Genomic DNA, 16,912 nt, shown 5'->3' on the forward strand with positions numbered 1-16,912 from the left:
AAGGAGCATGTAAAAACCTCTACACATGATTATGTCTCTCAACCCTGAAAAAAGTAGAATTTTAGAAGCATAAAATCAGTCTATCACAAGATAACATTTCCAGAAGCAAGATTTGTCTAAAAACAGATGTTTAAAGCAAAAAAAAAAAAACGACAATTGCAAATTGCCAAGCAGACTAGTAAATTATTGATTGCCTGCAAAAGTGTACACTTAGCCAGACTTAAATATATGTTAGCTATTCATTCAATTGTCACCTCAGTTATTTGTATCGGTTAAAAACGCAAACAAGGGAATTTTAATTTAAATTTAGGTCCCTACTTACAGCTTAAAAATGCCATCACACTATGATAAAGAAAAAAAAAAACTGGAAAGATACTGTGTGCATAGAGAAGACTACTTGTCTATTACTCCTTCCAGGAACTAGGCCCATAAATTTTGCAAAGCTAGGCAAATTGTGTGTGATCAAGATAATGTGTTATAAAGTATTATTTTTCAAGCTCTGTTTAGCCACTGATAAAATGTTTGTAGATTATTTTCTCCAATAGCTATTTAATTTCCAGTGAAATATAATTAAGGAAAATATTAAACTATAATTTATCCAAAAAGGAAATGTAGCTGAAAACTCCTCTTGATATTCATGAAAATTATCCCAATAATCTGAAAGAGGTCAAGATGAACTTAGTAATTATTAATATGATTATTAATCATATTAATTATGAAAATGTATGTTACTTTGGATTCCCAGAAGTGACTCAAAAGGATTTTTAGATTCTAGTAGTAATTTTTTTAAAGAGTGACATGTAACTATTTGGAGATAAACACATACATACAAACACATACACACGCTACTGTAGGGTGGTAAAAAAGAAATTGCCTATGTGTAATATAATGCTCAAACCAGTCAATCCTGGAGGAAATCAACCCTGAATATCACTGGAAGGACTGATGCTAAAGCCGAAACTCCAATACTTTGGCCACCTGATGGGAAGAACTGACTGACTGGAAAAGACCCTGATGCTGGGAAACATTGAGGGCAGGAGGCAAAAAAGGGCTACAGAGAATGAAATGGTTGGATGGTATCACTGACTCAATGGACATGAGTCTGAGCAAACTCCGGGAGATAGTGAAGGACTGGGAAGCCTGGCATGCTACAGTCCATGGAGTCACAGAGTTGGACAAAACTTAGTGACTAAACAATACAATGCTTCTTTTATCTCAAAAGGCTATTATTAATTTATAATTTATCTCAAATAGATGCAATCTTAAGAGATAAACTAAGGCAAACATAAAAAAGATGGAATATTGCCATGCATCTCTATTGACAATAAAGCCATTCTAGAGTTGGAATTAAAACTCAATCACTTCAATCATGAAATACAAAGATAAGATCACCATATTTCCCCCCCACCATTATAAAATACATAACCTAGAATTTCTTATTAAGATAAAACATTCCATTTAGAAATGTTAACATTCACTTGGATATTAAACCATGGTATCCTTGAGAGATCATCTGAAGTTCTTACAGTTGTTAATTCTTACTTAGTTGTACCAATTCCTTAATCTTTTTTAAACAAGTTAGTCTTTTTATAGGGGATGAGAGGTGGGGAAGCCTTTTAATTTTCATTTTGAAAAAACTTCAGACTTTTAAAAAGTTGCAAAAATAATAAACAGAATTCCTACATACAGTTTCCCCAACTAATGCTGCAGCTCCTGTTACTATTGTTACTACTTCTAAGAGCCAACACTGATTCAGACAGGCACTGTCATATATAGATTATTTTGTTTGATTCACACATGCTCTAAATTGAGGATTAACACCTTCAATCTTGAGGAAACTAAAGGCCCAGAGGCCAAGTAACATTTTGCAGGCCACAACTAGTAAATGGCAGAACAGGAATTTGAACCAGAGGCTGCCTGATTCCACTGTTTGCCTTCTCACCCAGTGAGCTTTCTCACCCAACTTGACCAATTTATTACTCAAACCAATTTATTGTCTTAACCTAGCATATTATTTCCAGAATAGGCCTGTGTCCTTATAAATTTAGATAATAACTATTTCACTCAAAAGGCATAAATACTTTCAGTGACAGAGTCTACTTAACATTTTTACTATCCTTACTCCAATTAAAAGACATTTCCTCCCAATGAGAAGTATTAACAGCTCCTTCTTAAACTAATGAAAGCCTGTGGCTTGTCTTAGGCCAACTTTCCTTAAAGCATCATTTCAGAAACAAAGCTTTTATTTTTCCCCTCCCCTTTCCAGCTACTGCTGGATTTTAACCTACATGTAAATACAGGAGTTTATTAGATATGCCTAGATATAGTAGGTTTGATAAAGCATCAGCTCAGTCACTCAGACATGTCTGATTCTTTGATAAAGCACAGAAGATGCCAAAGAACATTTAATAAAATTTATACTTTTAAAACATACACATAGGTATAAATCATCTTCTTTTACTGAGAACAAAGGAAGAAACCAGACCCATGAGGAAAGCCAGCGTGATGGTCTGCTCACCTTGCGAGCGAAGTCCCCCTTCCCTTTACTGTAGGCTTTGTTCTCAAGGAAATCACACACACAGTGAGCCAGGGCTGGGGACGCCTTCATCATTTCAGGAGTCAGCAGTAACTAACAGGAAAAATAAAGAGGCAGCTTATACTGATAGGGTACTGGAAATAGCTACTGCTTACAATGTCATCTGCTAGAAAGGTAAGAATCTATAGTAAAAATGCTGCTATTTTTTAAAATATTAACACATTTATCTATTATCTATCTATCTACTTTAGCCTCTCCACGTAGCATGTGGGCTCTTAGATCCCCCTGCAGTGGAAGTGTGAAGTCCTAACCACTGGATTACCAGGGAATTTCCCAAAATGTTATTTACTATTCCATTTTCAGGTTTTATAGCTTACAACTAATAAGATCCAGAGTAGTAAACTGCTATGTTATTCACATTCTAATTTTAAAGTTACCATTAATGGAAAGTACATAAAACAATTAAAGTTAAAACTTTTAAGCATTATAAAGAGGGCCCAAAACAAAATGTTGCCTTTACAACATGATATAGTCTAATATTATAGCTTAATTCCTTCAATGAAACATGTTTTGACATATTGAGATCATTAGCTAAGACAGAGACAGTATAGCCACAACTAAAACATACATTTATGGCACCAGATTTTGAAAAAGGTGCTTATTTTCTAAATTTTATAAATAGCTGATACAGATTTTAATGCAACTAAAGTAAATACATTCTAAAAAATCAAAATGTTTGACAAGTCATATAAATAATATCATTTAGCCTTAAGCCAGAAGACAAAGGTGAATAACAGCAGATTTATATGTTTTTCCTATCCTTTCCGTAAACTGTAGTGCTATGGAATAGTTATAAGCAAACTCAATTAAACTTATAAATGTTTGAGAGAGAGAAAACTTCCCCCAAAATATCAAGTATAGTATTGGCTAAGTTTCACTAAATACTAGGACACGGTCAGCAAATTTTTTATGTACAGTTCATATAATAATTATTTTATGTTCTGTGATCCATAGTCTGCTGCAACTATTCAACTCCAATGTAGTAGAAATGGGTGGCTGTGTTCTAATAATATAATAAATTCTAATAAACTCTAATAAAACAGGTGGCAGGCTGGATATGGTCTGCAGGCTGGAATTTGCTGACTCCTCAAGAGTGAAGTGGGGAGCTAATATTAACAGATGAGACATCTTTATAAATCATTCATTAGTATAAAAAACCATAAAGTGATATTATTAAAATCTGGTATTTGGGTACTACTTTCTAAAACAAAGTTATTTCTGACAGTCCTTATGTAGGAAATAACTTATGAGACACATTTTATTATTTCAGAAGAGAAATCTGCCGGTTGTGTGTGTATATCTGTGTGTGTGTGTAGGTGTGGGTGTGTGTGTGGGTGTGCACTCATCCAAATCTGAAGGTAAAGATTTCTAGCACTGAGTGTGTGTGTGTGTGTACAGGTGTGGCTGTGTAGGTGTGTGGGGGGGTGTGGGTGTGGGTGTGGCTATATGTATTCAGTCAAACCTGAAGGTAAAATTTCTAGCACTGAGTGTGCGTGTGTGTGTACAGGTGTGGCTGTGTAGGTGTGGGTGTGGGTGTGGCTATGTATTCAGTCAAACCTGAAGGTAAAATTTCTAGCACTGAGTGTCCAGAAAACTTCTAAATTAATAAACAGAGAAATAATATTCATAAATTACTGATCAGATTGCAAGTCACATCTCAGCACCTCGAAAGTGGCTGCTATCTCACTATTACAGTAAAAACATTCTCTACCAAAGAAATCAGCTGTATTTGTGTGCTCTATTAAAATGAAAACCTACAAGTAATAATAAACTTGAACTTACCTGCAAATATGCATTTAGATCTTTTTTTCTCTTTTCTAAAAAATCTCTATCCATATTATTAAAAGTCTTCTTACCAGGAAGCTTTAATATGCTTGACAGATTTTCAAACTACAAAACAAAATACATTCAATAATCTTAGATTTTTTTACAAAAAGAGAAAAGTATTTTCCAACTGACAATTTCTCTGTGTATCAGAAGTATCTTAAACAGATTTTGCAATATATTTTATCTTATTAAGCCAAAATCAGAAAATATAAAGTACCATGCAAATATATTCAAACCACAGTCCTAATGTTATTACAAAGAAGTTATTTTCAAAGAATGACAAACATGGATAACTGATGAACCACATGGTTTTTCATTTTAATAATCTCTCTGATTTTAAGATCATTCAACATTTTCATAACATAAGGTTTTAAAAAACATTTTGTTTAAAAACCTTTTGATAAGAATAAAGTATTAGCAAATAATACTTTTAACTTTTAACTATTAATAATCAAAGTTTTGAGTTTCTGATTTCTTGAAAAAAACTCAAAGAAATATTTTTATATTGACAACTGCAAATCAGTTAATCACTGTAATAGCTAACTATTAAAAGCAGAAGCGGCAAACTTCAAAATGTAGATTATAGCTATAACTCTCTCTGCATAATGACATACAGTATAACACTGATACTTTTCCCCTGCATGAAACTACATGAAAAATAAATTCATAATAACTAAGAAAATAAAAGAGCTATATAGCATATATCTTATATTTGTAAAGCCAATAACAAAAACAAGTGTACACATCTGAAGTTTAGCATCTATAGACTTCACTTTCAAAAGTCCAGATAGGTAGCAATCCACCATGCCTTGTTAAAAAGCACAGATTTTAACCATACTAGCTGCTAACAAAGTGGAAGAACAACGTCATTCAGCAAGTTATTGTGCTTGGCCAGCAATATCTAGTATTTAAAACGTCAATGAGGAGCTTCATTGCTTTTCCTGTGCGATACATATCCAGGATGCAATAAGCTTTCTAAAACCATTCTTGGTTTAAATAACAACAGACAACAATGAGTCTGTAAAGAAAACTCATTCCTGGTGCAGAGATTAAAGAAAAGAGGAAATGAAAAGGTGTAGGATAATTTTCATCCCGAAACTGGAAGATCTGATAAATTATTAAATGGAATGGCAAATCAGATGGTTGCTTGGAGCTATAATGTGACAAGTTCATCACATGTTATGCATGAAAGTTAAAAGTAGTTCTTTTGCCCTAGCCAAGGAAAAAAAAGTGGGGGCAGTAATTTTCAGGGAAAACGTTATGCTGTAGTCACAAAATTGGTGGTTCACAAAAGTGTAAGAATTGGTCATTATTGAATATGAATGTATAACATCCTGGTTTTAATTTTTTTAACCACATTTTATAGAAGTAAATCTACATTTTTCAAGGTGTCCTAAAAGATACTTAGTTTCCTGGAATATGACTTGTCAATGGTATCTTAAACTATTGATTGAATTTTACAGAATGCATAGTTTATTTAGGCATTACCAATATATTTTATTCTCTCACATCACATGTTGAAACCTTAACTTCCAGTACTTCAGAAGTGGCTGTATTTGGAGACAAGGCCTTCAGAGAGGGAATAAAATAAAAACAAAGCCCTTATCAGAGGGATACAAAGAGCCATCAGGAATGGGAGCATACAATGAAAAAGTCATGTGAGGCCATATTCAGCATCATCTGAAAGCCAAGGAGAGCTGACTCAAGAGAAATCAAACTTGCCAACACCTTGATCTCGGACTTCTAGCTTCCAGAACTATGAGAAAACGGATTTCTGTGGTTTAAGCTGGGTATTTTGTTATGGCCATTCTAATAAACCAAGGGAATATAACAGCACTCCTCAAAACAACAATTTCCAAAATTTTGAAACATTAAACCTTATTAATAAAAAAATTAAATGTAACAGTTATTTTCTTAAAGTCTAAATTATCAAGCTGATTTTAAAATTATCTGTCTGTACCAGAAGCACCATGACTAACAGTTTTTCTCAAATACTGTTATTTTTAAAGGGAGAAAAATGGAAAAAATTTAATACTCTATATTAATTCATAATTAGTTTGATATTTAAGAGATTATTTACAAGTACAAAGTAGTCCATTCCCTGCAAAGTAATAGAATTTCCTCTGCCAAAAAGTCACAAAACTATTTTTAAATGAATGCAAAAATAAAAAAAAAAAGAAATCTATCTAAAGAACTAACATAAATTAAAATGTATTTCAATATTCACAAAGAACTCAAATACTATACATAAATCACAGACATTCCAAACCCAAAGATTTTATCTTTCCACACTGAATATGTCAGGTCTAGAAAATGTGAAAAACATTTAGAATTTTTTATTAGAAAGATTCAAAGTTCATTTATATCCAAACACATAAATACATTTTACCCAGTTATCTTAATGCATACTTAATATTTTTAAATCATTGGTATTTTATTTATAAATATAAGCTGCATATTTAGGAATAATTCATCCAATAAAACTGAAAGGCACAGAGTTATCCACTGGAATGCAAGCTCCTAGAGGCAAGGACTTGGTTTGTCTTGTTCATGGTCATATGTTGAATAATGAATTGGTAGAGTTGGTATCATTTCTAAAATAATTTGACATTTAACATTTCAATTTTTTTTTTTTTTAACTTAAAAAAAACTTTTCATCCTGAACCCCCTCCTACTTCCCTCTCCATCCCATCCCTCAATTATTTTCTTTTAATCCTATAAATCTTTATCCATAAAGCATCAAATTAAGACTATAAAAATTATAAAACATTAAAAAAATAATAAGTTCATATGTTTAGAATGGGGAAAAAATTTATGTCACAAAATTAAAGAAACAAAATGAAATCTGTTCTAAAATAATTTTAACAGCTAAAGAGCTCTATGGAGTTAAAATTTGTTTACGTCCACTGGTTGTACTGTTGCCACCAGTGAACTAAAAGCTCACTGCATTTTCTTATGGGATTTCTTTTAAAAATATAAATATAAAAGAAAACTAAAAATATAACTAAGGCAAAGCTAAAAGGCAAACAGTATGGCTCTTATTTACAAGTGCTTAGTCCTTTCCTTAAACCTAAATTTTCACTTAACAAGCTTAGGTTTTAATTTCTTAAGCTTCAAAATCAACCCACATGCCTTAGCAAACACACACTACTGTGAGCTTGAACACATCCACTTCGCCCGTCTGCACTGAGCACTTCCAAACCTGAACTGCGCTTTATCAGTTAGTTGCATTTAATTTTGTTGCTGTCCTGAAAAGTAAATTTTCTACATGAATTGTTCTGTTAATAGAGTTTTTTAAAAGTATATTCTTTATCTATATTTGTCAAACTGTAAACACAGTATTTACAGTCCTATCCTAGAATCTTTAAGCAATGATTATTCCTCTGAACAGTACGAAAAAAATTATAACTATTCACACAAAGAAAATTTCATATTATACCAAATTCCCATAAATTTGCAAGTAACTAAAACTACTCTCAGTAATTCACATTACTTGTCATAAAATTTGCCATGTTAGGTCAAAGTGTGGGGATGAAAAGAAGAGAGATATGAACTATGTGATTTTAAAAAAATATCAAACAGGAATTTTTGGGGGCAGAAAATTCTTTCACCTCTGCAAACAAATCAAGCTAAACATGGAGATCTATTTAACAAGAACAATAGAAGAGATATGCCCAGAGTTATTAATTTCCTTATGAATATAATTAAAAACAATCCTTTTAATATAGGCTTGTGGAGTCAACAATAACCTGGTTTCTAAACACTTTTAAGCTTTATTAGTAGGTTATCTCACTCTATTTACAAAATATTTTAATGAGATAATTATGGTGCCAACCATACATTTTCTACATCCTAAGTGAAAGATATATTTTCTGATTATTTATGTAGTAAAATGTCATTTCAAAGCTTTAGTTCACCCAATCAAATGTCACCATTATTATTATTTTATTGGCTTAATAATAATTGTATATTTTAAAACACTGTATGAAAGAGTATCGTGACTTAAAATTTCATAGATTACCTATTCCAATTTATCCACTGGTAATTTATTTTGTTCTAAGCAAAAAGAAGAAAAAATATTTAATAAAAGAAAGAGGAAAATAAAAATCTGTTTACATTTGTTACATTTAAGAGTCCTCATACTTCTATGAAACAAGAGAGCTATATTTGCTAAGAATTAAAACCATTATGTGGTTAATTTTAAATATAATTTAGGTTTCAGTTCTTCATACAACTTAGTGGATCAAGAATTTACCTGTTAGTAGTTGGGAAAGGATGACATTTAAAATAGCCACAGCTTTAAATTATATTATCAAACACACATAACCACAAAATGTCTTACAATGATCTCTATATGTTAAATAAACCCGAATACCTCTGCAAAGGATAAGACATATATACACTCTCTTAAATTCAGACATACACATTTATTCTAATTTTCCAAGGTATATCATTGATATTTTGTCACCAGTCCACAATGACTAGGACTGTTTAAAATTTATTAGTTAAATGGACAAAATCATTCTAACATTCATTGTTGATTATAAAAACTTGTTACCTTATTTTCTTAGCTTTGGTAAGTACCTTAGCGTCACTCACAACCATTTAGAATCAAACATGGAATCAGGAAACAATATCAAGTACACAAACTTTAAAAACCTCACTACCTGTTCGGTGATCCTCATGTGGAAGTCATGGAAGTCACTATAACGACGGTAGGTTTTCCACATCTCCTCAGTGTTCACACTGCGCCGGTGTACAGTGATGGCATACAATGCGTATGTCTTTCCATGATCATTACAAACGCCTGCCACAGCATATGGGTCACAGTGAGCATATACTAGTCATTTAAGACAAAACGAAGAGGAACAAAAGACACAAAAAGGAGGAAGATGAAGAACGAAAACAAAAAGGACAACATGAAATGGAGAATTTGAAATGACAGACTAAGACAAAAGGATATCACCAGGATAAAATAGATTCCTATCATTTGTACTCACATCCATAAGGTGTTATATGTGTTGGTTACATTACAAAATGACCTACAAGGCTATCATGATACTACCAACTAGACAGTGAAGTCCACTTTGGATTCTCTTTCCAAAGAGCTTTTAACAGAAACAAAATAATACCTTCTGTATTAGCCGTCACTGTTCAGCCATAACTCAATATTGATAGCTCTGAAACTAACCTGCAAGCAAAAGCTACAGGGTAAGATCTATCTGGACTTCCCAGGTGGCTCTGTGGTAAAGAATCTGCCTGCCAATGAAGGAGATGCAGGTTTGATCTCTGGGTTGGGAAGATCCCCTACAGGAGGAAATGGCAACCCATTCAGTATTCTTGCCTGGAGAATCCCATGGACGGATGAGCCTGGTGGGCTACAGCCAATGACAAGACCGAGCAACTAAAACAAACAAGATCTATCATCTTTTGGCAAATCTTTCTCATTCAAAATATACAGCAATTTACAAATGTAATTTATTCTGAAGACTTTTCTAAGAAGTCATTTTTTTCTATTGAATTGACACAAACCATCCAAGTCAGGCAGTCTTGAAAATCAAAACCTATTCCTATTTTGTATAGATCTTAAGTGAAGAGATGTACGTTGAATAATTCTTTCTCATTTTCCATTTTCCCACTCTGAAGCCATGTTGTATTCTACTCAAGATCACCTTTTCAGGTCTCCAACAGTTTACTAAGTCTCCACTCATCTGTACCTGGTCTGCTTTTTAATTCATTCACTCACCTTAATTTCAGTAACTACTTTTTGATTTCTATAACCAGATGTGGTTCTTTTTTACAATGTGGTATTCTTGCCTTGTTTTATCTCTATGATTATTTTTTTTTCTTCCAGTTTTATTGAGCTATAATTGAAATAAGCACTACGTAAGTTAAAGGTGTACAGTGTAATGATTTGACATGTATTCTATGAAATGATTACCCCAGTAAGTTTAGTAAACATCCATCATTTCATATAGATACAAAGAAAAGAAAAAGAAAAAAAAATTCTTTGTGATGAAAATTCTTGGAATTTACTCAAGAATTATGGGAATTTTATTTCTTTTCTATTTCTTCTTTGGTAAATATTGATTACTTTAGAATTTTTACCTCCTATAGGGTAAATTTTGGTAATTCCTATTTCCATGAAAATCATATATTTTATCCAGATTTATATAAAGTTAAGAAAATTGTCCCTAAAGGTGTTTAATTTCTGCTGCATCTTTGGTAATTACATATTATAATTTCTTATTTTGTACATTCAAGCTTTCTTTCCTTATTTCCTTTATTATTTACTAAGGTTTCATCTGTTTTTCCTATCCATGAATCAGACTTTGGATATTTGTGAGTTTTAAATATTTTGGTTTTCTATTCAGTTTTTTTTTTTTTTTCTTTTTGAACCACATATATTTCTTTTTTTTTTTTTTTGCATTGGGTTTTGTCATACATTGACATGAATCAGCAATAGATTTACACGTGTTCCCCATCCCGATCCCCCCTCCCACCTCCCTCTCCACCCGATTCCTCTGGGTCTTCCCAGTGCACCAGGCCCGAGCACTTGTCTTATGCATCCCACCTGGGCTGGGGATCTGTTTCACCATAGATAGTATACATGCTGTTCTTTTGAAACATCCCACCCTCACCTTCTCCCACAGAGTTCAAAAGTCTGTTCTGTACTTCTGTGTCTCTTTTTCTGTTTTGCATATAGGGTTGTCGTTACCATCTTTCTAAATTCCATATATATGTGTTAGTATGCTGTAATGTTCTTTATCTTTCTGGCTTACTTCACTCTGTATAATGGGCTCCAGTTTCATCCATCTCATTAGAACTGATTCAAATGAATTCTTTTTAACGGCTGAGTAATATTCCATGGTGTATATGTACCACACCTTCCTTATCCATTTCATCTGCTGATGGGCATCTAGGTTGCTTCCATGTCCTGGCTATTATAAACTGTGCTGCAATGAACATTGGGGTGCACGTGTCTCTTTCAGATCTGGTTTCCTCAGTGTGTATGCCCAGAAGTGGGATTGCTGGGTCATATGGCAGTTCTATTTCCAGTTTTTTAAGAAATCTCCACACTGTTCTCCATAGCGGCTGTACTAGTTTGCATTCCCACCAACAGTGTAAGAGGGTTCCCTTTTCTCCACACCCTCTCCAGCATTTATTGCTTGGTAGACTTTTGGATAGCAGCCATCCTGACTGGCGTGTAATGGTACCTCATTGTGGTTTTGATTTGCATTTCTCTGATAATGAGTGATGTTGAGCATCTTTTCATGTGTTTGTTAGCCATCTGTATGTCTTCTTTGGAGAAACGTCTGTTTAGTTCTTTGGCCCATTTTTTGATTGGGTCATTTATTTTTCTGGAATTGAGCTTCAGCAGTTGCTTGTATATTTTTGAGATTAATCCTTTGTCTGTTTCTTCATTTGCTATTATTTTCTCCCAATCTGAGGGCTGTCTTTTCACCTTACTTATAGTTTCCTTTGTAGTGCAAAAGCTTTTAAGTTTCATTAGGTCCCATTTGTTTAGTTTTGCTTTTATTTCCAATATTCTGGGAGGTGGGTCATAGAGGATCTTGCTGTGGTTTATGTCGGAGAGTGTTTCGCCTATGTTCTCCTCTAGGAGTTTTATAGTTTCTGGTCTTACATTTAGATCTTTAATCCATTTTGAGTTTATTTTTGTGTATGGTGTTAGAAAGTGTTCTAGTTTCATTCTTTTACAAGTGGTTGACCAGTTTTCCCAGCACCACTTGTTAAAGAGGTTGTCTTTTTTCCATTGTATATCCTTGCCTCCTTTGTCAAAGATAAGGTGTCCATAAGTTCGTGGATTTATCTCTGGGCTTTCTATTCTGTTCCATTGATCTATATTTCTGTCTTTGTGCCAGTACCACACTGTCTTGATGACTGTGGCTTTGTAGTAGAGTCAGAAGTCAGGCAGGTTGATTCCTCCAGTTCCATTCTTCTTTCTCAAGATTACTTTGGCTATTCGAGGTTTTTTGTATTTCCATACAAATTGTGAAATTCTTTGGTCTAGTTCTGTGAAAAATACCGTTGGTAGCTTGATAGGGATTGCATTGAATCTATAGATTGCTTTGGGTAGAATAGCCATTTTGACAATATTGATTCTTCCAATCCATGAACACAGTATGTTTCTCCATCTGTTTGTGTCCTCTTTGATTTCTTTCATCAGTGTTTTATAGTTTTCTATGTATAGGTCTTTTGTTTCTTTAGGTAGATATACTCCTAAGTATTTTATTCTTTTTGTTGCAATGGTGAATGGTATTGTTTCCTTAATTTCTCTTTCTGTTTTTTCATTGTTAGTATATAGGAATGCAAGGGATTTCTGTGTGTTAATTTTATATCCTGCAACTTTACTATATTCATTGATTAGCTCTAGTAATTTTCTGGAAGAGTCTTTAGGGTTTTCTATGTAGAGGATCATGTCATCTGCAAACAGTGAGAGTTTCACTTCTTCTTTTCCTATCTGGATTCCTTTTACTTCTTTTTCTGCTCTGATTGCTGTGGCCAAAACTTCCAAAACTATGTTGAATAGTAGTGGTGAGAGTGGGCATCCTTGTCTTGTTCCTGATTTCAGGGGGAATGCTTTCAATTTTTCACCATTGAGGGTGATACTTGCTGTGGGTTTGTCATATATAGCTTTTATTATGTTGAGGTATGTTCCTTCTATTCCTGCTTTCTGGAGAGTTTTAATCATGAATGGGTGTTGAATTTTGTCAAAGGCTTTCTCTGCATCTATTGAGATAATCATATGGTTTTTATCTTTCAATTTGTTAACGTGGTGTATTACATTGATTGATTTGCGGATATTGAAGAATCCTTGCATTCCTGGGATAAAGCCCACTTGGTCGTGGTGTATGATTTTTTTAATATGTTGTTGGATTCTGTTTGCTAGAATTTTGTTAAGGATTTTTGCATCTATGTTCATCAGTGATATTGGCCTATAGTTTTCTTTTTTTGTGGCATCTTTGTCTGGTTTTGGAATTAGGGTGATGGTGGCCTCATAGAATGAGTCTGGAAGTTTACCTTCCTCTGCAATTTTCTGGAAGAGTTTGAGTAAGATAGGTGTTAGCTCTTCTCTAAATTTTTGGTAGAATTCAGCTGTGAAGCCATCTGGTCCTGGGCTTTTGTTTGCTGGAAGATTTTTGATTACAGTTTCGATTTCCTTGCTTGTGATGGGTCTGTTAAGATCTTCTATTTCTTCCTGGTTCAGTTTTGGAAGGTTATACTTTTCTAAGAATTTGTCCATTTCATCCACGTTGTCCATTTTATTGGCATAGAGCTGCTGGTAGTAGTCTCTTATGATCTTTTGTATTTCAGTGTTGTCTGTTGTGATCTCTCCATTTTCATTTCTAATTTTGTTAATTTGGTTCTTCTCTCTTTGCTTCTTAATGAGTCTTGCTAATGGTTTGTCAATTTTATTTTTTCAAAAAACCAGCTTTTAGCTTTGTTGATTTTTGCTATGGTCTCTTTAGTTTCTTTTGAATTTATTTCTGCCCAAATTTTTAAGATTTCTTTCCTTCTGCTAACCCTGGGGTTCTTCATTTCTTCCTTCTCTAATTGCTTTAGGTGTAGAGTTAGGTTATTTATTTGGCTTTTTTCTTGTTTCTTTATGTAAGCCTGTAATGCTATGCACCTTCCCCTTAGCACTGCTTTTACAGTGTCCCATAGGTTTTGGGTTGTTGTGTTTTCATTTTCATTCATTTCTATGCATATTTTGATTTCTTTTTTGATTTCATCTATGATTTGTTGGTTATTCAGAAGCGTGTTATTTAGCCTCCATGTGTTTGAATTTTTAACAATTTTTTTCCTGTAATTGAGATCTAATCTTACTGCACTGTGGTCAGAAAAGATGACTGGAATGATTTCAATTTTTTTGAATTTTCCAAGACCAGATTTATGGCCCAGGATGTGATCTATTCTGGAGAAGGTTCCGTGTGCACTTGAGAAAAAGGTGAAGTTGATTGTTTTGGGGTGAAATGTCCTATAGATATCAAATAGGTCTAGCTGGCCCATTGTGTCATTCAAGGTTTGTGTTTCCTTGTTAATTTTCTGTTTAGTTGATCTATCCATAGTTGTGAGTGGGGTATTAAAGTCTCCCACTATTATTGTGTTACTATTAATTTCCTCTTTCATACTCGTTAGCGTTTGCCATACATATTGCGGTGCTCCTATGTTGGGTGCATATATATATTTATAATTGTTATATCTTCTTCTTGCATTAATCCTTTGATCATTATGTAGTGTCCTTCTTTGTCTCTTTTCACATCCTTTATTTGAAAGTCTATTTTATCTGATATGAGTATTGAGACTCCTGCTTTCTTTTCGTCTCCGTTTGCGTGAAATATTTTTTTCCAGCCCTTCACTTTCAGTCTGTATGTGTCTCTTGCTTTGAGGTGGGTCTCTTGTAGACAGCATATATAGGGGTCTTGTTTTTGTATCCATTCAGCCAATCTTTGTCTTTTGGTTGGGGCATTCAACCCATTTACATTTAAGGTAATTATTGATAGGTGTGGTCCCATTGCCATTTACTTTGTTTTTTTGGGTTCACTTTTATACAGCCTTTCTGCATTTCCTGTCTAGAGAAGATCCTTTAGCATTTGTTGAAGAGCTGGTTTGGTGGTGCTGAATTCTCTCAGCTTTTGCTTATCTGTAAAGCTTTTGAATTCTCCTTCATATCTGAATGAGATCCTTGCTGGGTACAGTAATCTAGGTTGTAGGTTATTCTCTTTCATTACTTTCAGTACGTCCTGCCATTCCCTTCTGGCCTGGAGGGTTTCTATTGATAGATCAGCTGTTATCCTTATGGGAATCCCTTTGTGTGTTATTTGTTGTTTCTCCCTTGATGCTTTTAGTATTTGTTCTTTGTGTTTGATCTTTGTTAATTTGATTAATATGTGTCTTGGGGTGTTTCGCCTTGGGTTTATCCTGTTTGGGACTCTCTGGGTTTCTTGGACTTGGGTGGCTATTTCCTTCCCCATTTTAGGGAAGTTTTCAGCTATTATCTCCTCGAGTATTTTCTCATGGCCTTTCTTTTTGTCTTCTTCTTCTGGGATTCCTATGATTCGAATGTTGGGGCGTTTCACATTGTCCCAGAGGTCCCTGAGGTTGTCCTCATTTCTTTTGATCCTTTTTTCTTTTTTCCTCTCTGCTTCATTTATTTCCACCATTTTATCTTCTACCTCACTTATCCTATCTTCTGTCTCCGTTATTCTACTCTTGGTTCCCTCCAGAGTGTTTTTGATCTCACTCATTGCATTATTCATTTTTAATTGACTCTTTTTTATTTCTTCTAGGTCTTTATTAAACATTTCTTGCATCTTTTCAATCTTTGTCTCCAGGCTATTTATCTGTAACTCCATTTTGTTTTCAAGGTTTTGGATCATTTTTATTATCATTATTCTAAATTCTTTTTCAGGTAGATTCCCTATCTCCTCCTCTTTTGCTTGACTTGGTGGGCATTTTTCATGTTCCTTTACCTGTTGGGTATTTCTCTGCCTTTTCATCTTGTTTAGATTGCTGTGTCTGGACTGGGCTTTCTGTACTCTGGAGGTCTGTGGTTCCTTTTTATTGTGGAGGATTTACCCAGTGGGTGGGGTTAGACGATTGGCTTGTCAAGGTTTCCTGGTTAGGAAAGTTTGCGTCGGTGTTCTGGTGCGTGGAACTTGATTTCTTCTCTCTCCTTTCGAAGACAATGGGCTGCTTTTCTGGGCGCCTGATGACCTCAGCTAGCGATCAGAAGTTGTTCTGTGAAGTTTGCTCTGTGTTCAGATATTCTTTTGATGAATTTGTAGGAGAGAGAGTGGTGTCCCCGTCCTACTCCTCCTCCATCTTGGCTCCTCCCTCCTCTACAATTATTTTTATCATACTCCCTGTGGTACACAACCACTTGAGGATGGCTGAATCTTGTATCACCCACATGTGATATAAGACAGTCTTTCAATTTCATATGAGCGATACCATTCCCAATCATGACCTTGACATTCTTTGCGCTTTCCTCTGACAGTAGCTAAGTTCTTCTAGCTCCTCTTCCACATCAAGTCACCCTCTGTGGATCTGGGCTTTATGCAAAGGCCTGTGGTTCCAGGCTTTCCTCTGCCTTAGCCCACTTGTGCCTCTTTTAAATCTGAGGGCATGAAAATGCTATCAAAATCAAAAGAGCAGTCTTTGCACTCCTATAAGCTCTTTGGCTTCAACTCCTCTTCATCTCCCTATATTTGCTTTTCCTCATAGTCTATTCCACCTGTAGATTTCCCCTTTTAGGAAATTTTTATTCAACTGTTTTCAGTTTTTCTATGTGTAGGAAGCAAGATATTGCATAGCAGTTTAGACTATCATGTTGACCAGAAGTATAAATTGCTCTTCTAATAGTAGATGATATTGATCCATGATTGTAAAAAAAAGTGGCCAAGCTTTGGAGTTGACTAAATATTTTGTATTTTGTATATACTTAGGCAAAGAAAGGTTTGAGCA

General features: G+C 34.2%; 1 protein-coding gene across 3 annotated transcripts in view; it reads right to left on the reverse strand.

The window, feature by feature from the left end:
* Positions 1-16,912, reverse strand: part of SNX13 (sorting nexin 13) — a 148,433-nt gene that overhangs the window by 15,474 nt on the left and 116,047 nt on the right. For 2 of the 3 annotated variants that reach the window (XM_043871689.1, XM_043871690.1), the window contains 3 exons: positions 9,091-9,230; positions 4,379-4,486; positions 2,519-2,629 (listed from right to left, as the gene is read on the reverse strand). In XM_043871689.1, coding sequence (XP_043727624.1) covers positions 2,519-2,629; positions 4,379-4,486; positions 9,091-9,230 — 359 coding nt within the window. Of the gene's footprint in view, positions 1-2,518; positions 2,630-4,378; positions 4,487-9,090; positions 9,264-16,912 lie in introns of all 3 variants that reach the window. The other variant, XM_043871688.1, reaches the window with a different exon arrangement.

This window comes from Cervus elaphus, chromosome 18 (assembly GCF_910594005.1).
Source record: "Cervus elaphus chromosome 18, mCerEla1.1, whole genome shotgun sequence".
Taxonomy (NCBI): domain Eukaryota; kingdom Metazoa; phylum Chordata; class Mammalia; order Artiodactyla; family Cervidae; genus Cervus; species Cervus elaphus.